Genomic DNA, 22484 nt, shown 5'->3' on the forward strand with positions numbered 1-22484 from the left:
AATGTTCAATTACAAAGGCAAGGCGTACATTTTGCTATTGGTGCTCAACTTGGGCTGATGATTGCCAATCACACCCGTAAACTTTTTTTACAGTTTTTTATTATTTGTTCATTTCTGCAGCTGCGTGAATTCGTTTTAATTTATGAGGATATGGCTACATAAAATTAAAAAGTCAGCTTCTTGATGGTGTTGTCTACGAAAAATTCTGACGTGCGCGTGGGCTCACTTCATCATGACGACACAGTGCTTGACATTGATCAGATCTCGCGTGTCACGGCTAATTAAGTGACGACGAGGAGAGGAACTTTCTTCGTCATTTCACGTCAAAGAACTTAAACCTTGACATTGGAAAACTGACATGGACGTTTCTCGCGTACTTTTTAGTTTGTTTTCGCGGAGTTTAAGTCAGTTGTTTTTCATCAAATGATAGTGGAAATTGACGAATTTCTCAACGCAGTTGAACTGGAAAAGGCCGGAAAGGCAAAACTGCCGAAGATCAATCTTAAGAAATTCCATGTGATTCCATTTCCTTCAATCCACTCTGGGACTCATCATCAGTTTGCAAGTGCAGTCGATGACAACCCTGGTTTATCAGATGTTGACATATTCAATTATTTGAGATATTTTTTAGAAGGGCCAGTCGCAGGAGCCATTCGAGGGCTACCACTTACAACAGAAAATCACGAGTCAGTTAAGGCTATTCTAAAGAAACGATTTGGGCAACCACAAATATTTTCTAATCATTAGTGCTCATATGGAGGGATTAGTGAAAGTATCAGCTGTAAGTGAGGACAATGATTTAAGACGTCTTCGCCTTCTTTATGATCGAGTTGAAGCACACGTTCGAGCTTTATAAGCCCTGGGAATAAACTCTGAATCGCATGTGTTACCCCAAACAGAGAGCTAACTCATTTGCATGAAAAGCAGCTTAAAAACAACTCCAAAGTGTTGAACAAACAGCAAAAGTACGCGAAAATCTCCACGTCAGTCTTCAATGTCAAGGTTAGAGTTCTTTGGCAGTATTGACTTATTTTGTGAAATCACTCGCGCCGCGCGTGAATACAAACATAATACCAGGGGGGGGGGGGGGGGAGGAAAAGAAAAGTTTCAATTTAAAATTTTAAACGAAAGATATTTCCTTCAGTGTTCATCCACAAATAACGTAGAAATGCTAATTTACAATCAAAGTTTCTTTCACAGGAGGCGGCCGTTCTTGCTCAAATAACTGCATACATTTGTATGTCACCTTTTATTTACCAGTGGAATCTTATCTGAGTAACTATCTTTTCATTGCGTGGTTAACTATGGTGATCACGATTATCAACCTTTACTCGGTATCGCAGCGTGAGCGTGTTGTGAGCGTGCTCTGAAACGTTGTAAGACTGCGTATGAGCAATCATGTCTTTAACATTCCTGTTAAAGGATTACGTTATTCATCGAATGACACAGGCAAACTCGTCGATCTTACGATCTTTCGATTACTATTCATCAGTACGTTGTCGTTTTGCAGAAGCATAACGTATCGACATTCCTATCGTAGCGGTATTCAAGAAGGTTGTCTTCTTGGACCTAGGTAAACGACCTAACTTGCCACGATTCTCCTACAGCTCAGTGGTAGAGCATACGAAGTATTTTCCGGAAGATCGACCCCTATTGGAATATCTATATCCTAAGTTCGATCCCTATTGGAAGCACTGGGAGTTCTTTTCTTCCGAGCAAGTCCGGGCCAATCTCTGAATAACATTATCTTTCATTTAAAGATCACCGGACTTAAAATTTAACATCTTCATTTACATCATCATTGCCATTCCTCCAGATCATCTTTCAGCGATTTGAACTTTATCATACTTACAGGAAAGCCTTTAAAGCACCTCAACGTCTTCCGGGTCAAAAGCAATTGTTGATCAATTGAACACTTTTAATTATTGTTTTTATTCAAGCTTTCGACGGTGGTCAGCCGGCAAAACGAAATATATTTATGAAAAATGGCAACCTTAAACCTTAATGAGAGATGGAACATTGAATTGTGCTTTCATGGTAAAATCAATTATTCGCATAGACAAAATAAGTTGTCGCGTCATCAGTGCATCAAATCATACTAATGTTTTATTCAAGACACCTTATGCAGTTTCTTTTTATATAGGGTTTCGTAACAAAACAAAAAATTTAAGATTATTTTGATATCAGACGTAATTGACCTAAATTATTAAAAGAGAAAGAGAGAGAGAGAGTATGCCAGGAGTATGAGTTCCTAGCTACGGAATTATTATTATTCGCGAAAATTGAACTCCTTTACCACTTTTTTTTGGCTTATAACAAGTGGCACTCGACTGAGCATGTAGATTTCGGCGGTCCGAGACTATTTCCCTCTGTCTGTTTCCCTCACAACTATTCTGATAATCAGTCTTTGACACACTTTAACTGAAAACACATTGTATACACGGTAGAGTTATCTATAATTAAAAAAAAGAATTTCTTTTTGAGTTGTCAATTAACGATTTGCTTTAAACTAACGTTAGCGTTTTTCACTTACTATGTCAGTTATCAGTTTTCCTTTAATGGATCGGATTAGTTACAAATAAGATCTGGGAGTCGTCTTTCCTTTGCGTCCTCTTCTACCAATCTTACTTGTGACATTCCAAAAAGCTACTTGGCTGGCTCTAAAGCGTTGCTTCAGCCTCGGTTTCACGTCGAGGGCTACGTAAAACTGCTCGTCTTTGGTAAATTGTCGCCATGTGATTTTCGAAGAACCGGGAGGAGTAGGAGATCTGAAAAGGAAAAATAACCTATTAAGTAATAGCTATGCTGTGTGCAGAAAAGACCGTTTGATTCTAAGCGACGCGTGGCGAGAGAGGCCGTGATTCTCCTAGAAGTTGGCCCCATTCTGATCCCTAAATTCAAAATTTTTGAAGGAAGAAGTGGAAACTAAGGAACGCTCTAATCAGTTCTTACCCAAATTTGGCAAAATCCGTCCACAGTTTCATCATGTATAGGCTGAATCCCTTTTCGATTTCGGAAAATCTGGGCGTGAAATAGTCGATTAAAGAGGAAAGCTTCTTAAATGGTGCTCCGAACACAAAAGAGACATCCATCCCGCGAACTGTCCCAGCCCATGCCGGGAACTGCGTAAAGTCCGGACGATGCTCAAATACGTAGAGGTAGGTTCTCTCTCTCGTCTTAAAGGCAAGATATGAAATAAAAACAGCATATTATTAATTACATATAATTTGCACTTTGAAACAGGGACGATACTATTCACTGATAAAAAAGAGTTGGAGCGAGTTGGTAAGAATTTCTTTAAAATCCAAAGCACATGCAATTACCTAAGTTGCATGCCACCTAAGTTTGGCATTTGTCTCTTGAAATTTATCTTCAAATTGGTAAAAAAGTCAGAAAAAACGAGCAACAACCTCAAGTTGCGTGTTTTAATCAAGTTAACTGAGCTATGTTTGTTTTACCTCCGCTAAAGCACTGGCCTCAAATATTGCCGGCGCTAGATATTTAAAGTCGCTTTCAAACTCCAGCATCATTTCCCTGATGGCAGTTTTGTTGCTAGGATCATTATGGTCTGTGTATCGATACTTGACCAGCTCTTCTATAACTCTATGTCGATCTCTGTTTTGCCATAGACCAAGTGAACGTTTTATGGTAAATTCAAACTCATTTGTGTCGACATAGGTGAGATTTCCCGCCTCTAGGACCAAGTCAAGAGCTCCTTCGTGTGAAGTAAGCCCTATCATGACGTTAACACTTTTGTCAGGAAATCGTCCTTCTTTGAAAAGCTTCTGGGGAAATGCAGGAAGGAATTCTCCATCTGGAACAGGCGTGGTAATTTCTGCTGATATCTCAGTGGGGAAAAGCGATGAAAACCTTGTTTGAGTATCAATAATTTCCGCCGGGCATTTGCTCCGTAAACAGCGAATGAGTTCCATGTCTGGCCCGCATTTAGCGACTTTCTTCAATTCCTTCAAGGTGTGAGTGCTTGCCCCATTACCTCTAAGTATAGGTGACGTAGCAAAGCCGCTCTGAATTATGGCTCCTTGAAACAATCCTTTGGACAACGGAGAAATAAGATGAAGGGAGACACTAATTCCCCCAGCACCCTCACCAAATATGGTCACTTTGTTGGGATCTCCACCAAAACTTGCAATGTTTTTATTGACCCATTGCAATACCATCACCTGCAGATATGAGACAAAGTAATTCTTAGATATTTTTGTTCGTTGGTTAACTACGTTTTACTCAAGAAGAATGGATCTTGAAGTTTTCGACGAAGAAAAAAGAGAGTCAAGTTTATTTTCTTTATTTTTTGTGCATATAGTTTGTAATTTAATTGGTAAGTGTTTTGTATGATATCACTGTCTTCTTTACAATACATTTGTACAATGCGTTACCGCACGGTTAGATCCGTATACCTGATCCTGCATTCCATAATTTCCCTTTAAGTCAGTGCCAGGAATGTTAAGGAATCCTAATATTCCAAGCCTGTAGTTAAAAGTTACCACGATCACGTCGTTCAATGAAGCCAAGATATGGGCCGGATAATGAGCCGAGGAACCGAATGTGAAGTTGTGGCCTTGAATCCAAACCATGACTGCTTTCTTGTCGCGGACTTTTGTAGTGGATGCCGGTAAAAAAACATTTAGGTAAAGGCAATCTTCGTCCACTATGAGAAAGGGAAGTGTTTAAGCGAGAGTTAACAATCACTTCGAACAAATATATGTTTATCAGAAATCGTAGAACGCTTTCAATTGATCTAATTTCCCTCCAGTTTCTTTCTGATAGCACTGGAGGTGTTTTTTGCTCTGTTGCTATACATATTATTTTATATGAAAGCGTCATGCCTTACCTTCTCCAACACTGACATTAGGAATTGGAAAATCTGGCTGAGGGCACGCAGCTTTGTAGTCTGTCGCTTGTCTGACCCCTGTCCATGGTTTGGCCTGGTTTGGAGCAGCAAACCTCAATTCATTCACAGGAGGCTCGGCAAATGGGATCCCAAGATAAGTGAGGACTGATTTTCCAAGTGGGAGGCTTTCAATCTTGCCGACAATTTTACCAGACTCTATCTGCACGACAGTTGAGTTTTCAAAGCCTCTAACCTGCAAACGAGGATCAAAGAGAGATTCTAAATGGTATTATTGAGGGACGACGAACATATGAAGAAAGCTACTAATGATGATCCGGATGTTGTGTTGATTAAATAACAAGCTTCAAATCAGCCACATGACGAATTTAATAAAAAAAAGGTCAATCCATTGAAGCCTGAATCCAGAAAAACTCACCAGTTCTGTGAAAGTTTGATTAGACTTAGGCTTGATGCAATTTGTCCCTGAAACAAAAAAAAAGTCTTGAGTGAATAACTCACTTCTCCTTAAACAGCGCCAACTGTGCAACGTTTCAGTGCCATTCGTTCAAACCCATCAATGAAAAATATTTTGACATACCCAAGTTCAGTACGTTGTTCATACACAATTTGCTATATATGTCGAGCACGGTTTCCGAAATAAACACCCATTGTATGTCTTCCAGGTCAATTTGCCGCGTCTCTTGCGTGATATCTGTTCGTATTTACCTATTATATACCATTTTTATACTGAAGCAATGTCCCTAATGAGTAAATGGCTGAATTAAGGGAAGTTAGAGCTTTTCATAAGATTCGCTAACAGTCCTAATATCTAACCTTCGGATATTTCTTCTCTCAGGCGAATCTTGAGCGTGAATTGCTCTCGCCGCTCACTGCTCCAGCGAATCACAATTTTCATCTCAAGGCCATCATCTCCTCCTTTTATTCCTTTAAGCATCACGGCATTACTATTCAGAATAAATCTGTCTTGAAACCCCGGCCAGCTATGATCTAGTACTTTGCATTGCGTACTTGTGCAATACGCAATTGCTTTCTTTGGATTTGGCATACTTCTGATATAAAGGTCCTCTACTCGTGTCCATGGCCGCACCATCTTGACTAAGTGGTGAGTCAGGTTCACATCGCTTCCCTCTTGGGCCCAAATACCTGGAATGAAAAGATTAGTAAATATAGTCGTTTTGCAGACAAACGACAGACTGGAAGCTGGATGATTATAAGGGAAATCTGAAAGCCATTCCTGTCCTTGCTATCACACTCGGGTGGAGATACATTCTTTATCATATTCTTCGTAGACTGTAGAGTGATGTACTTATCATTTTTGTCTCTTAGAGCTTGTTTTGCTTATTGAAGACGTCCTTTTTTCGATTGCTGTCCGCCAACGTTCATTTATTCAGCAGGCATGACCAGTATGCTACCACTAGATAAAATGTTACCTGATCGAATTAGTTGCTCTAGCGCATGGAGATAAATGAAAAAAGACTTACATTTGGTGGAAAGATCAATCACAACTCGGTTAGCAGTGGTTCGATCTCCATAATAGACGCATTTAAAGGTCACGTTTCTCTTCCCTGCCTCTCGTGTTGACCGTTTTATAATGAGACTTTCTTTGGATACTCCTTTAACAATGATTCCATCAAACTCCTGTGAATGACTCAGAAGAGTACATTTCTGGGAATTGTTGCAATAAGCAATCTCAATAAATTTCAAGCTGTTAGAATCCCAAACTTTCCATTTGATGTATTCATTCGAAGATTTCAGTTCTCTACATTCCAGACGTAACGTCTCGTTGGGACACATATGCTTTTTTGGTATTTCACCTAAAGAAAAATGATCAAACTTGTTAAATTCACGTTGATCTCTATTCTTTCCTAGGGGCACTCTAAAATGTTTTTGTTACTGAGAGGTGGTTGTCTCTGGTGTAAAAAAAACTTCCATCGGCCGACCAATCTTATTATAAATAAAAGTGTACATTTTAAACCACAATAAACCTGTTGTCCCTGTTGTTAATCCCTTTTATCCCTTTAGAGTTTGAATTTTCGTTTTGAGGCAAATTACATACAAACGAACTTCACTGACTGCAGGAAAAGCCCTAAGTAGTAAAGGATGGATGGCTTTTTCTGGGACTCATTTGCAACACGAAAGGAGATAGTACATTCAAAATTGCATTTTATTTGTCATACCTGAAAAGTTTACCTTTCACCGTGAAATTCTGAGCTCAGGGTCAATTTATTTGATAGTCCGAGTCTTATTTCGTCAACTTATCATTGGTTTATTGATGCAAAACGGCATTGAAAATACAACGCCGTGATTTTGATGACTTCCTATTTTGTAGAGCACAATGCAGTCAAAATAGTTTTTTTCAGTCAAATCGGGAATTTGCCTTGTATTGTTTTCTCTTGTTGAGTGACGACACGTTTGCAAATTAGTAGTGCTCTAACCTTGGACAGTAAACACAAAGCCCTGCAGTTGACCTGTAAAAGGAAGTTTATCTGCGTAAGTCTCAATGTATTACTTTCATATTAAATTACACACGTAAGGGAAGAGATAATAACTGAACGGAAAAACTGGACAGATACTCGAGGACTCCCGGGATTTGTGGAAACCGAAAATACTGAAATGAGGAATATTATCACAGTTGCATGTATCCATTTCATTGGCTGGTTTTAACTAAAGGAAGTTGCTAAAGTGAAAGTGCTTACTATGCAGAAAGTGACTTAGGAAATGACTCGTTCACAATCAAAGCTGGGGAATTTAGAAGCCCCTCTACAATTTTTCAAAATCATTTGAGTCTAAGATTTCGTAGCTGAGAATCATGAAATGCTCACAATCAAAGCATTTCTTTGTTGGTCGACGAGAAAGAAATACTCCATCTAACGGCTTGTGTTGGCGAGATTCGAATATATGCTTCGGTTTCGCTTTGTCAACACTTTTATCAATTTGACGTTTAATGTAAGAAGAATTTGAGCTAAAGAAGATGTTTTCAATATCGTAAGACTTAGTGCGAATGCTGATCCTCGAATTAAGCAGCGATGTAAACAAATTAGATTATTAAGCTACAAAAGTCATCAAGTATCACTGATTGATAGTCGTGTTCATTGATCAGCAAATTTCTTCCTGTGATTTCGTGAAACCCCTATGAACATCATAGGTTTTTTTCCCCCAGGAAAGGAGGCACATTCGTTTACATGTAATATTTTTTTTTCCTACAAACAGTTTCACTTACATTGATCCACCAAAAGTTAAAATTTTTTTAATCTGTGCAATGAAAAAAGCCTGATGTGGGTGACTTGTGGGCTCAGTCGCGCAAAACGTTCTTGCCAAACAACTGGCATTTTAAGGGAATTTTACCGAAAAGGACAAAGGAATCAGAAAGAATGAAATTTGAATACATAATGTTCGAAAAAGACTAATACAAATTGAAAGATCTTTTCAACTTTTTTTTTCCTGTTTATGTATAGTTATTAGAAAAATCTGAAATCGTTATAAACTTTTCTGAGCTCTCCCTTCATTGTTATTTGAAAACGTGGCTTCGACTGTTATTATTATTCACTTTGTGAGCACATTTTGAAAAGTGAGATTCACCACCCAAAAAGATGACTGGGATGATGAGCAATTAAAAGACTCACCTTAACTCAGTCTAAATGAGCGCACGCCACTGCACAAGAGACACAGACATATTTTGACGGAAAAAGCATCAATGACCCTCATTATTTAATCAATACGGTCTCATTTAAGTGCCGAAGCATTTAAAAAACAATTCATATTCTTTCAACTCACCTAGGGTAAGCAAAATCAACAGAGCAGTAAAGGAAGACATGTTTTGATTCACGCAAGAAGTTTCGCTTGAAGTTTAGTGAACACCTGTCTGTTGGAGGGAAAATGTAAAATCGCCTTATCATCTAATCTGTCGTTAGTATTTGTGATCTGGTTCAATATTTAAAGACAAGCTGTTTCTTTCGTTGGTCAGCATTACTTGTTTCCTGACATCGTCCTTCAGCTGTGCCCTGATACACGTTGCAACAATAATAGATCGTAGATTTTCAGCTAATTGATTAGTTAACATAAACACACTTATAGTTTCCTTGCGGTCAGCACAGGATTTCCTAACGGGAACAAATGAATAAATATTTAGCAAGCTTTATAATACAACCACTTACTTCTCGTAGATAGCCTTTTCCTCGGCAACCTCAGAGGTAGTCTGATCTACCTCAGTGATGAAGGAACTGCTTGTGAGTAGTGTGAGGACGAATCTGTCTTACCTTTTCAAAGCGAGACTTTATAACAATCTAATTGTTTACATTTGCGCATGAGCATGATATGAGCCAAAAGTATAATAATGGTAAAAATAGCCTTTCAATTTTCGCTTTTCAATGCAGCGGAAGGAACATATTAATCAGTATCCTGCCACACCCAAGACTGTTTCCCAGAAGCACTCAAATGACAACTTTCCAGCTTTTAATATTAGCCCAAAATATCTTTTCTGGCCAGCGAGTCAATTTACATCTTTCGATAACGAACAGTTCCACTTCTAAAAAAATATCCTCAAGCATTGGAAACTATTCTAAGTGAGTTTTAATAAGGTTACCTGGCGTGTCTTGTGCTTGCTCAGTGGTACAGGAGCAGAAAACGGAAATGTGCTAAAGGAAAAAGGAAATCGCGGGATGGTTCTTAGCTGCGTTAAGAGATCACATTATCCTTAGCTGTTCCTGTTATGTTCACTGAGCGATGTTTGATCTAATTTGACAATGATAAAAAGTTTTAAAAAGTGTACTTAAGATACAAATACTTAATAAAAATGTTTAAAACACATGTACACACAAACCGAAAATGCTCAAAATCATGACCCCAGAACAAAACCGCCTTATTTATACTGTCAACTTTCCGCAAACGGATACTATCGTAAGCGGAGCTTTCTATTCAAGGACATCAATTCCCATGACCTTTTTTCCTTCCAGTCAAATTCTGTATTTACACCGTTATTGAATGGCATCAATTTTTATTACCTCTTCCGGTTATCAATTCAAGATAGGCAAATCGGAGGAGTCGAGTCTTCCTCTTGCAAGAAGGTGCATGGTGCAATACTGTGTTTGAATTACGATCATAACTTTCATGTGTTTGAACAGGAAAAGCTAATGATTCTACAAAGAACCTTAAACAAGAAGCCAATTTTGTAAAGATTCAAAGAAAGCTCTACATGTTAAAGTGTAACTCAGAAAACAAGAATATCAAAAAAATAATGAAAGCGTTACGCGGGTGCACATAGTCCATCTGAACGACGGAGAGACTATTTAAGAAAATAATCTTTGACCAAGGCAGCGACGTCAGTCTGCTTATCAGGTACGAATGTGACGCTAGACCTCTAGTTATTTATTGCCCAACAACAAATAATCTTGCAGCTCATCGTTTATCGTTTCGTTCTCAATTTTTATCAGTAGCATTCTTCTCTCCCTCTTGAGTCAACGCTCGGAATACTTTATTTCTGAGTTTACCCGCTTTTTCTTGTATTTAAATTTTATAGTTAGTTCAAGTCAAGGACGGGGCTGGACCAGACTGCTGAAAGGGAAGCAAATTCCAGTGGATTTGGATACCTCAAGATCATGATTTGGACCTAAAACCAGGATTTACATGTTTACGACTTCCGTCTTTGTTGACCTTTCTTTGATAAGAACGTGAGTAATAACCATGATAGTAGGAAAATGAGACTTCTTTGTGACTGAGGTTTCAAAATAGAGATCTTTTTTTTTTCACGGATTTAATACCTTATCCATTCTTGCCGGCAAAGTAATTTCATGCTTTCACCCCCAAGAGCCTCAGTTCTGTCTTCTTTTTGGAGTATTTTGGCGTTAATATCGTTAAAAACCAAGACAAATTCCTGAAAGCTACTCCAAACACAAAACCGGTCTCTCCATGACTTACAATATGGAGAGAAGGTTCTAGAATGTGGTCAACTGCATTGACAGAAGGCCTTCCTCCCTTGGTTGAGCACGATTAAACACAAAAATATTCGGTCTAAAATAATACCTTTGCAATTGGAAGGATAGTTTTATTATAACGCGTCAATAACAATTAATATATTCTTTAATTTCACTCAATCTAGTCTACCTTCCCCCATCTTATTGTACCTAAAATAAATATGTAACTTTATTTTTGCTCATGTATGCACTACCATCTGTGCTTGTTTTTGATACCATAAGTACATAACACAAAATTAATGAACGCAAGGAAAGTTTTCAAGGATGAAAACAGCCATTCCTTTAGTCCTTCATTTTGTCGACTAGCATAATTACCAAGTATTGCCTATTTCGTTTCGCAGGAAGCAAATCAACGCAAGCATGCGATTTGAGGTTAAAACTGTTCTACCACCGTAGGTTACACTGTCTGTTGAAGCAGAAAACAAAATAAACAAATAAAAAGAACTACTCAGCAATAACTTATCTATGTCGCTTGCTTAAACATCACTTAGCGTTTTCCCCTCAAGATTAGGTTGCGCGCAAAATCTTTAACGGAGAAGAGATTGTCTGATCATATTCATATTAAACCAGTGCCCAGATGTTTATTGCGATCGTAAAATCTTACATCTAGGGGTCGGCGCGCAGATGATCACATCGATCGTGAATGCTGTCGTTACATCCAGGGGTCTTAGATTCGTATCTTACATCCAGGGGTTTTTAACTGTACCTCTGAATAGTCGCTATGTAACAATGGCGAGTTACATAAGGGAGTGTTTTGTTAAAATTGTAAGGAGGTTCTATATAAGGGTCTGTTCCCAGCTACTGATATTGATCCCAGATTCTTTCACTGTGTGACCATTGCGTGACACGTTGACGCGAGCGGCTTTGTCTGTACTTTTATCGACAACGGTATTTCACCTAAAGAAAAATGATCAAACTTGTTAAATTCACGTTGATCTCTATTCTTTCCTAGGGGCACTCTAAAATTTTTTTGGTACTGAGAGGTGGTTGTCACTGGTGTAAAAAAAGCTTTTATCGGCCGACCAAGCTTATTATAAATAAAAGTGTACATTGTTTACCACGACAAACCCGGTTGTCCTTAATGTTAATCGCTTTTTCCTGTTTAGAGTTTGAATTTTAGTTTTGAGGCAAATTATATACAAACGAACATCACTGACTGCAGGAAAAGCCCTAAGTAGTAAAGGATGGATGGCTTCTTCTGGGACTCATTTACAACACGAAAGGAGATAGTATATTCAAAATTGCATTTTATTTGTCATACCTGAAAAGTGTACCTTTCACCGTGAAATTTTGAGCTCAGGGTCAATTTATAGTCCGAGTCTTATTTCGTCAACTTATCATTGGTTTATTGATGCAAAACGGCATTGAAAATGTAACGCCGTAATTTTGATGATGCCCTATTTTGTAGAGCACAATGCAGTCAAAATAATTTTTTTTTCAGTCAAATCGCAAATTAGTAGTGCTCTAACCTTGGACAGTAAACACAAAGCCCTGCAGTTGACCTGTAAAAGGAAGTTTATCTGCGTAAGTCTCAATGTATTATTTTCATATTGAATTACACACGTAAGGGGAAAGATAATAACTGAACGGAAAAACAGGACAGATACTCGAAGACTCCCGGGACTTGTTGAAACCGAAAATATTGAAATGAGGAATATTATCACAGTTGCATGTTTGCATTTCATTGGCTGGTTTTAACTAAAGGAAGTTGCTAAAGTGAAAGTTGATGGTGAGGTTAACAAATCGAAAGTGGTTTAGCGTAGTCTTAACTTTTATCGGATATTCGTCGGCGCAGTGGTCAAACTGTTGTGGACTCACGAGGCGTAGCATGCTGAGACCGCAACAAATTAAATTTTGACAACGGTGATGAAGAATATCGTTGTCGATAAGAGTACAGACCACGCCAAACTACTGTTGATTTGTTTTTTTACCACAATATCGACGTCAAATAAAATGATTCTTTCATTGTGTGACCATTGCGTGACACGTTCACGCGAGCGGCTTTGTCTGTACTCTTATCGACAATGGTATGTTGGCCAATTGCATTGCGACATTACGGCCGATTATTCCTTTTCTCGCAATACAATTTCAATATCTCCAATGCTAAAACATCATGGTACATTCATCATCATGGTACATTCATCAATCATCTTTCTGACTCCTGAGAATGATGAAGCTTTCCGACAAATGAATGACAAAAAGTCTACATGTTGCCATTGCTGAATTTTCTACGAATTTTGATGAGTATCGTCTAACTGTAACAGAAAATGCCTACAATAGATAAGTTAGCGCACGGAAGGAGTCTATCCGCAGAGCCTCAACCAAGAGAAATTGATCGAAACAGAAATTGGGGAAACACACACTCGTATCATTTGATAGAAAAGCCGAACCTAAGAACAGCCATTAGTACTTACTATGTACCACAGTATGATCAGATACTTCATATGGTGCCGGTTTTGCAGCTCGTAACAAGAAGGAAGTTATAATTACCTTGTCCTCCACGCCGACACTTTTCAAACCTAAGGGACGAGGAGAGTCCTTGGGATCCGATGGATTCGGATTTGACACACTTTCCAAAGGCTCGCCATTTTTAAACCACGAAATTCTTTTCAGCCGACAATTGTGAGAATTGTGCGATGAGCCTGTGCTGTCTGTCAATTTGCAAATCAGCGTACTCTGGTGGTTATGCTGCATGGTATGAACATCGGCAGCAGGACACAGAGATCTTGGGAATTTCAGTTTGTGAACAAAATGAAAAAAGAAAAAAAAAACACAACAATAATTACTTTTACACCACAACATAAAGAGTTGATTCTTTTAAATCACCAGTACCCGTAAGTGCTTTGAGATGTTTATTTGGTGCGTCGAGCGAAGGTGTCCGAAAACCGATTTGCTTCCTGAGGATTAAAAATTAATCGTAGTTCTAAGCTGTCAAATAAACAAACCAGAGAACAAGGAAAGTTCAGAAAAGTAAATAAACAATTCGTAGAACTGTAACATGTAGCGTTCAGCATCTTTATTTTTTACGCACAATTTTCAGTTCTTTAACTCACTAAACACAAGATGGTTTCTAGGCTGTTGTCTACTGTAGTTTCCTTTCACTTATAAAATGCTTTCCAAGACATTTCTTACCTATAGAATATCAAGATTTCAAGCTTGAGACTAAATCGAAAGTGTAAGCATGTTCTGTTAAATCAAGTGTTGCGGCTAAATCGAGTGAATATTTTCACAGTTCGAGTGTTACGTCATTCTTAGTCGACAGGAGCTAACAGGAGGCTGATCTCGCAATCCAAAGCTTATATTCGGACGATAAAAGCACATTCATGCTTATCTTGAATCTTAACGGCCAGAGATGCAGTGGTGATAATCAGAGGGGGTTTTGCTGTTGCAGGCATCATTTTCATCTGCCTCGGGTCTTGCTCTATGCTTCTTTACGTAAATTTACAATGTGACACCTTTAACCTTTTTTGCTTTTTCTGTCTCGAGATGACATGACATTTACAAGCTTTTATGTTACGTTATCCGCAAAACGTGATGAAACCAAGTTTTTCACAAACGAATAAAGGGGTAAATTTCTATAGAAACTGTGGTGCTGCGTTGGTGGGAGAGTATAACAGGGTAATTCAGTATTATCAACGGAGTTGATAACGTAAATTGGCCACCGCAAAGAGTTTTAACGCTGACGTTTCGAGCTTTAGCCCTTCGTTAGAGCGAATGACAAAGTGCTAACGCTCGAAATGTCAGCTTTAAAACTCTTTACGGTGGACAATTTACGCTATCAACTCAGTTGATGATATTAAATTACTAAGTTTTCACAGTTATAAATACGGATCATCCAGTCAAGATAGTCCTAAAGGTTGAAACTAAGTTAGTCACGTGGCTTGCCTCTTTGAGTGTCTGAGTCAACGGAAACTTGTAATAATAAGCTATCCAAAAAGATTCTTTTTATGAAATGCTGATAATGTTTTGAGTCAGCGTGAGGTTCTGATATAGGGCAAAATAACTAGTTATTGACAGTTGCCGCTGAGAAAAGCATAAAATAGTGTCAAATCACTTAGACATATTCTGGAGTAAGGCGAAGGCTCAGTGCTACTCGACTTTACCCGTGCAGCAGTCGTGTGTTTGATAACACTGCTACGAGTTTGAATTGCGCGTTGATGGAAATTTCTTATACTTTCGCGGAAAAATTGCATTTCGATCGATACACCGAGGGAACAGAGAGGGAATCATGATGTTCTGCCGTTAGGAAATGAGTTGTATGATTTGGTGACGAAATGCTAATGTCGAGGGCGAACTTGCTTTACTCACGTTTAAGGGCAAACTCGCAAAGTTGGTGTGAGGCGAAGCAAAACATGGCAAAAGGAGAGTGAATCGGCGCAAGGACCTATTAAAACAGGAATATAAAAGAGAGGGAAGGGGTAGAAACAGGAAAAGGAAAACAATTTTTAAATGCTTTTGAATTGTATGTTGTCGCAGGGATGGCGAGTGATGTCCACTATCCTTCCCTCCACAAAAATCTGTCCAAATTCCAGTTCGACCTAAGAACATTAAACGAAAAGCCACCTCGAAAATGTACTTCTGCAAAAATCCAATTTGAGTGTTATTTTGAGCTTTAATCCTGAAATAAAATGCACAGCTGCTAGAACAAAGATATCTGTTAACCAAAAGATTCCGAATCTGCATGGGAATGAAAAAGACTGAAATAGAAAGCGATTTTTCCTTTCTAAAGACAAAAGTGCATCGATGTAAGGAGCTTTTAAAAGTTCACAGTTCTGTGGTAAAAATGCTTTGTTTTCGTAATCGTTTACAGCTCGTCTTTTGTTGTTTGCGTTTTAACTTCCTTCTTCTGCATTTGTGATAACTCCGTCAGTTTAGGAACAATCTCATTCCAAAATTTCACTCTTCTTGCCCTGTATCTGCGTTTAGTCTTTGGTTTCAAGCCAATGATAAGATATTCCTGGTCTTGCTCTGTAAATTTAGGCCAAGTGACGGGTGAAGGTCCTGACTCGCGGGGCGTCGGGGATCTGCATGGAAAGTCAAAGATGCAGCAATTTTTTGCAAGTAGTCATATAGGTAAACCATGATTGAAATGGAATATTTACTTACACTGAATCATAAGAAGATAAACTTTATTTACCAATTGACTTACTAGTAAATACTGGGAGTTTCAACTATTTTCAAGTTACGGGTTCATAAAACACGGCAAAAATTAAAAGGTTTTCTAAGCGGCCGTGGTGTTTCTGCAAGCACCATTTTCTCTTGGTACAAAAAATGATAACAATATTTTGAAAAATTATAGGTCTTTCTTGATGCTAATTTTTATACTACGAACGAAAACGTTAAGGACCTACGATCCTGCAAAGAATTTGGAATTTGAAAAACATGAAGAAGATTTGTGCCACCTTTATTATTATTTTTTATAATTTATTTTTACTCACCCATATTTGGCAAAGTCCGTCCACATTTTCATGACATACAAGCTCAGCCCTTTTTCAATGTCAGAAAATCTTGATGCCAGCTTATCAATGATCGGTTCCGACAAGCTTTGAAAAGGTGCACCGAACACAAACGGGACATCCATGCCATGCACAGCTCCAAACCACTCAGGCAAAGGCGAGAAGACTGCCTGGTAATCGAAAACGTATACAAATGGCGGCCTCCCTCCCTGTAAGCAGAAAAATATAAACTGATTTAATTATCTAAAGTCATTTTTTTCAAATATATATTTTAGTCTTGACAGACGCTATCACAATTGTGACAGTCAAGTTTTTTTTCACGGCTCTAATTACAAAGTGAATTAATTGAAGGATTGGATTGTCAGTCAATGAGTCATTTTTAGCAATAAGTTAATTGGTAATTCACCAGGCAGTGACTCCGTTTTCAGTGAAGAAATCTCTAGATATTGTTTTTATAATGTATCTTATCACAAATTATTTACCTTTGCTAAAGCATTGGCTTCAAGTAGGGCAGGCGCTACAAAATATGCATCACCAATGACGTCCATCAATGATTGTCGATGGGCAGCCTTGTCATCGGGGTCTGCATGGTTAGTATACTCGAATAAGATAAAGTCCTCTATTAGTTTACTCTTTTCCCGAGCATAAAGCAATCCTTTCGTTACAAGATATTTGAAGGTGTCCAGACTCGTTCCATTTTGGACCAGTTGTGGCAAGAACATGGCCATCATAGCACCTTCGTTGTCAGTGAAACCAGTAATTACGTCAACTTCTGAATGAAATTTGCCGGTGTTAAACAGATTTTCAGGCAGATCTGGCAGAAAGTGGCCATCAACTACAGGAGCTAAGATGTCAAGTGGGCCATGATAATTAGCATGAGAAACTCCTTCCTGTCCTTTGATGATTTCATTAGCTGATTTACCTCGTGCACACTCCACCAAACCTAACCCCAAAGTGAAGGGACAGTTTATAGCCTTTGCAAAAAGTTCCAACTGTTTTGGCTGAGTGACTTTTCCACAAAATAAAGGCGAAGAGGCTGCGCCACTTTGTATGATGGCTCTTTGAAAGAGGCCTTTGGATAATGGCGAGATTAAATGGAGGGAGACACTATTTCCCCCAACACTTTCACCAAATATGGTCACTTTGTTTGGATCGCCACCTAAACTCGCAATGTTATTTTGAACCCACTTCAATGCCAGAACCTGGACGCAACAAATGAATTATTAGTCCACGATTAATAATTGAATCGCAGCCGATTTATTCTGGTGATATTCTGCCAAATAAAAAATACTAAGGTATCGGTATTCGGGTATTCAGGTATTCAGATCCTCTAATTTACCTGTTTGCGAAAAAGAGTCCTCAAATTCCCTCCCGTCTACACTACAATCAAAACTTAGTGTAGCGAGTTAGTTTCCTGCTGGGCGTTAACGATCATAAAATACATGAACCCAATACTAGGATAAGTGGCTGCCTGTACAATATCATTACGAAAAGTTTATGCTTTGTTGATCGGTTATTTAAAAAGAAAAGCAAATACCTGATCCAGCATCCCATAATTTCCTGTGATATCAGTGCCAGGAACGTTGAAAAATCCCAGTATTCCTATTCGGTAATTAAATGACAGAAAAATTACATCATTGAAGGCGGCCAAGACTGCACCAGGGTACGAAGAAGAGGAACCTTCCGTGTATCCACCGCCATAAATAAAAACCATCACAACCATCTTTTCGTCGGGTTTAATTGTCGATGGAACGAAAACGTTCAGGAAAAGACAGTCCTCTTCATCACTCCCTGAAACAGTAGCACAAACATTACATTTAGAGGTTCTTACAATCAGGGGTTTATATCAGTATGTCTTACATGACATGTCTGTGCCCCGATGTTCACATGAATCGGAAAATCTTACGATAAGGGGTCTGTGTTGATCGCAAATTCTTACCTCCAGTGCGTATCCTGTGCTCAGCTGTTGATATTGACCTTACAATGTACCTTCCTTCATGTTAAACCCGTGCCTAGATGTTTATACCGATCGAAAAATCTTACATCAAGGGTCTGCTCGCAGATGTTGATATCGATCGTAAATGCTTTCCTTACACCCAGGGACCTAAAATTCGTATCTCACATCCAAGGAATTTCAACTGAAACTCTGTGTGACAATGACGTTTTATATGAGGGTTTTTCTATTAAAATTGTGCGGTAGTTTGTTATAAGCGTCTGTTCCTAGCCACTGATAATGATCCAATATGTTTTTGCATACAATTAGAGATGTACCACACAATACTGACACGGATATTCGACTGTGATGTATGCTTATGAGCGTCAGCTTATTCACGACAAAAAATATTAAGATGGTAAAACGATCACCGCAATGACATGGAAACTTGAGTTGGGTTAAGAGAGTGAGACAGAAAAAAAAACATTAGACCATCGTTATTTATGAGAGCTCGTTATCCCGAAATGATGAAAGCAGCTGAGCCGTGAAGCTAATGACGTCAAGAGACAGCCACTACAGATTAATCGCTACACTTTAAACAAAAATTGATTTCACCCGCAGCGTCACGCAACGATCTCGTTTACGATCTCAAAGACATGGAAATCAGGAGTTTCAGCAGACTTTCAACCAATTTCATTCTATAATCCAGCAGTAATGGCAAATAACTTTATCAGCTCCTTGGTTAAAGCAGTGTAAAGGAAAACTGCACTGGTTCTTTCGAACAAGATGCACTTTAATACCAAGCAAATAATGTACGACGCAAACATATTCGCTGGTATATCAAGGAGAAATTTCCGAAGAGCTGTAGTCCGTTGATTTGAGCCATAAAATTTCCTTCTTATTAACTAAGATGTTAATCATGCATCTAAAATAGAATACCTGGATGAAAAAGGCCGGCATTAGGATAGTTCAATGCCGGTTGTCCACAAGTTGCTCCAAACTCAGTGGCTTGTTTTATCCCCGTCCAAGGTTTGATGGGCTTTGGAGCTGCAAACCTCAACCCTTCAACTGGAGGCTCTGCATATGGGATACCAAGATACTCATACACTGATTTACCGTTTGGAAGGACTTCAATTTTACCGATAACTGCTCCAGACTCGGTGTGAACGACGGGGGAATTCTGAATCTCCTCGGGTTCAGCTCGAGTTGATTTTGAAGCAAAAAGATTTGCAAACGTGACTACGAAAACTAACCCCCAATTCATATCGATAAGTGTGAGTTACCTGATGATGTCGGGTGTTTAGCGCATTTTGTCGCGTCCAGTGTAACTCGTCCTTGAGCCGCAACACCACTGAATTCAGGGGTCTGGGAAAGTCACATTCCTGTTTTTGTCACGCGGTAAACGTTGTTATCTTTCCGTTTTAGTTTGGTCACTGATGATAAAGCGCCGGGTGACAACCGAGGTGGAATACGACGTGTGAGGAGTTCAGGAAAGGTCAGACACTTCCACACATAGTAGTCAGCCCCTATTATTTAAATTCGCTCCACATAGGCTCTGCTTGCCAATGTTCAGTAAAGCGTTTGGGTTTCCTATCGATATTCCATCCAAAGCACTTCAAAAAACTTCTGAACACAAAATAACTCTTCTTAAAAAAAAAAAGCAAGCTTAAGCGATTGCGTGTTATGATTATCTCTTATACTGTAGGGATTCCGTTTTGTACTACTCTAATTTTTCAATTAGGGTTCCCGTCGCGTTAATTCGGAATGTAATGGAGACGTTGTTGAGAATTTATTTTCTGCTTAAGATCAATAATAATTTCTTCTCTCATTTCCTTTCATTTTTTTATTTTATCGACTTTCACTGACCCTACCTGGTTTAATTCTTAAATACGTTAACGCCATCGATTAGTGTAGAAATCGATACTAACCGATTCACAATTACTCATCCACACAAATACGATCGGAACCATCCTGGGAAAGTCCTTAGTCGATTACTGGTCGATCATTGATACCAATCAATCAAACTCCATTGGTTTTAATATCGATTTATATCCATTTTGCTCGGTTATGCGTTCAAAGATTGATTTACAATCCTCTCCAGGAGGAGGTGTCATCTGTACCTTGAAACCCCTGCCTCAAGCTGCATGTGACATCACGAAATCTGTTCAACGTGGCACGTTTACAAATGTAAGAAGGAAATCTTCTACAAATGAAAACAACGAAACTCGTGTTCTTTTAACCTACATAGTTCTTTGTTTTTTTTTTTTAAGGAGAGGTACAGCGCTTCACCCTCATGATAAAGAGAAGTATCGATCCCTCTGGAACCGTGATGATCCCTCCTGACTCTTCGCCCAGCATGTGGGAAAGGTCTCGATTCGTTAATTTCGCCAGGGTTTCAGAAGCCTAATCCAAGTCGAGTCCGTTTGCTCATTTCTCTTTTTGGTGGGGCAAATCTCTGCAAGTCACCGTAATAATCCTTATTGATCAATAAACTGGAAATTAAACGTTGAAATCTTGGATCTCGTGATGGATCTTTCGAACGACGTTCCTTGTAGTAATCAACATTCAAGGTCAATGAATTTATATCGGGTAATAATTGCACCTCCTCGTCTCTCAAGCTTGATCTCTTACTCCATCTGCGTACCCCTTTCCTCGGCTTTTCCCTACTTCCAATTGGAGGCAATTTCGTCGTAGCATTTCTACCTTTTGCCTGGGAGTTCTTTCGTCTCTCAGTGTTTCCTTTCGCCAGCAGCGACGAATTACCAGAATCATTCTTTCGTTTAGCTTTCCTCTGGATCTCGATAATTTTTTTGTCTCTTTCCTTTCGAGCTCGAGATTCAGTGCTGTACAGCTGTATGATGTCCTTTCCCGTTGGTTGTTCGTCTTTCCACTCCGTCTGTATTACTTTAAAAGAAGATTTGCTTCGCCACATGTTCAACTCAGTGTTTTGCGATAACCATGGACCACCGTTCTCAAGAGTTACGTGAAATGGATCGATTGGATTACAGGAGTCTTGGGATTATATTGAGTTGCAAATCTTCTTACCTCAGTTAACCAATAAGAGGGCCTTCCTCAAATGTTTTCCTTCAATGTGTTACTAAAATTACTCTTCAGCATAGAGACCGCTCTTATGTTTACAAGCTGTATAGTCGGTGTTTGTGAGCGCGTAATGAGATGTCGAAAGTGGTTGATACGGGGCCTCAGGCGATGATGAACTTAGCAGACACAAAACAATGTTGACATTCCAAACTAGATTTTTTTAGCCGGCGTGTAATTGTGCGATCAGGTGGTAACTATATAAATAAACTTTTCAATTCTTTGAAGTCTTGTTTGTGTTATATCGCCTAGAAATCATCTGCCGGATGACGCTGATAGAAAATGAAAACACATACTAAATGATATTCAGTACGTGATAAATGTGAATTGCGTGCGAACTAAATATATTGAGCAAACAAGCTAGTGTCTCTTCATTAAGTGAACATGATATGCGACTGACACTAAGGAACACTTGTGTCAGTTATGCGTGACTATCTATTTCAATGAACAAACATGACACTTTCATTATTCATCAGATGATGTTTGTTTACTTTTCGCGGCTTTGTGGTAGCTATCAAGGTATCAATTTCTATTTTCGTATCACTACATGAGGTAAAAGCATTTGGAGGATTTATGATCCTTATTGTTTTATGAATTTCAGATATTGGTTTTTCTGTGGATGATTTTTGTATAACAATAACAGTCTACTTTGAGGATATTAGGGAATGTCACTGTGGAATCGCATTTTTCTGGGGATTCGAAATGATGACCCATATTGAAAATAATATTTCTGAGGTCCAAGAGCATTCCATTGGAAATTAGAACAAGTGAATAATCAACGTCACAAGAGAGAATCTTACTTACACAAGGATAAACTGAAAATCATCACAACTGATATCGAACCATGGTATCGAAGGATTCTTTCTTACCCTCGTTTAAACTAGACGGATCGGGCCTTTGAGCAACTCGGAAATGTTTTGTTCAGACAGAATAGTTCAAATAGAAGATAGATTATTTCCAACGTAATATTTTACTAGTATTGGTATTGACAAAGTTTTCATTTTAGAATATAACGGGGCACAAGCTTAAGGAAGCAATTTATAAGATTGAATATGACAGTGGTGTTTATACGGGGCAAGCAAAAATTTTACACTTTTTATTTACGAATTCTCCCGTATTTCTTCAGTTTGAATGGTAAGTGATATCCTAGCTTGTGGGCT

General features: G+C 38.7%; 2 protein-coding genes across 3 annotated transcripts; both read right to left on the reverse strand.

Annotated features, from left to right (window-relative positions):
• Positions 1–1229: 1229 nt before the first annotated feature.
• LOC131782294 (cholinesterase) lies at positions 1230–9136 on the reverse strand. 2 transcript variants are annotated; one of them, XM_066171838.1, is made up of 12 exons: positions 9025–9136; positions 8645–8732; positions 7306–7338; positions 6352–6684; positions 5684–6013; positions 5286–5332; positions 4850–5102; positions 4416–4666; positions 3459–4181; positions 2953–3176; positions 2534–2768; positions 1230–2453 (listed from the first exon to the last, which is right to left on the reverse strand). In XM_066171838.1, exons 2-11 carry the CDS (start codon positions 8682–8684, stop codon positions 2573–2575), a joined length of 2430 nt encoding a protein of 809 aa, XP_066027935.1. In that variant the 5' UTR covers positions 8685–8732; positions 9025–9136; the 3' UTR covers positions 1230–2453; positions 2534–2572. The 2 variants fall into 2 exon arrangements, with proteins under 2 accessions (XP_066027935.1, XP_066027934.1); XM_066171837.1 differs by having other exon boundaries at positions 1230–2768.
• Positions 9137–15147: 6011 nt separating this feature from the next.
• On the reverse strand, positions 15148–19616 carry LOC136283272 (cholinesterase-like). The gene is made up of 5 exons (XM_066171840.1): positions 19168–19616; positions 17833–18086; positions 16778–17497; positions 16278–16504; positions 15148–15863 (listed from the first exon to the last, which is right to left on the reverse strand). The coding sequence occupies exons 1-5, from the start codon at positions 19490–19492 to the stop codon at positions 15644–15646; spliced, it is 1746 nt and encodes a 581-aa protein (XP_066027937.1). The 5' UTR covers positions 19493–19616; the 3' UTR covers positions 15148–15643.
• Positions 19617–22484: the final 2868 nt, after the last annotated feature.

Source organism: Pocillopora verrucosa, chromosome 9, assembly GCF_036669915.1.
Source record: "Pocillopora verrucosa isolate sample1 chromosome 9, ASM3666991v2, whole genome shotgun sequence".
Lineage (NCBI taxonomy): Eukaryota > Metazoa > Cnidaria > Anthozoa > Scleractinia > Pocilloporidae > Pocillopora > Pocillopora verrucosa.

What these genes read in the sequence shown, in the direction of transcription:
- LOC131782294 (XM_066171838.1), bottom strand. Translation starts at nt 8,684, where the DNA reads ATGTCTTCCTTTACTGCTCTGTTGATTTTGCTTACCCTAG. An exon ending in ATCAAACTTTCACAGAACTG is followed by an intron (nt 5,103 to 5,285) that starts GTGAGTTTTTCT and finishes CCTCGTTTGCAG; the next exon opens with GTTAGAGGCTTTGAAAACTC. An exon ending in TAATGTCAGTGTTGGAGAAG is followed by an intron (nt 4,667 to 4,849) that starts GTAAGGCATGAC and finishes CCTTTCTCATAG; the next exon opens with TGGACGAAGATTGCCTTTAC.
- LOC136283272 (XM_066171840.1), bottom strand. Translation starts at nt 19,492, where the DNA reads ATGAATTGGGGGTTAGTTTTCGTAGTCACGTTTGCAAATCTTTTTGCT. An exon ending in AAGCCAATGCTTTAGCAAAG is followed by an intron (nt 16,505 to 16,777) that starts GTAAATAATTTG and finishes TTCTGCTTACAG; the next exon opens with GGAGGGAGGCCGCCATTTGT. An exon ending in ACGGACTTTGCCAAATATGG is followed by an intron (nt 15,864 to 16,277) that starts GTGAGTAAAAAT and finishes CTTTCCATGCAG; the next exon opens with ATCCCCGACGCCCCGCGAGT.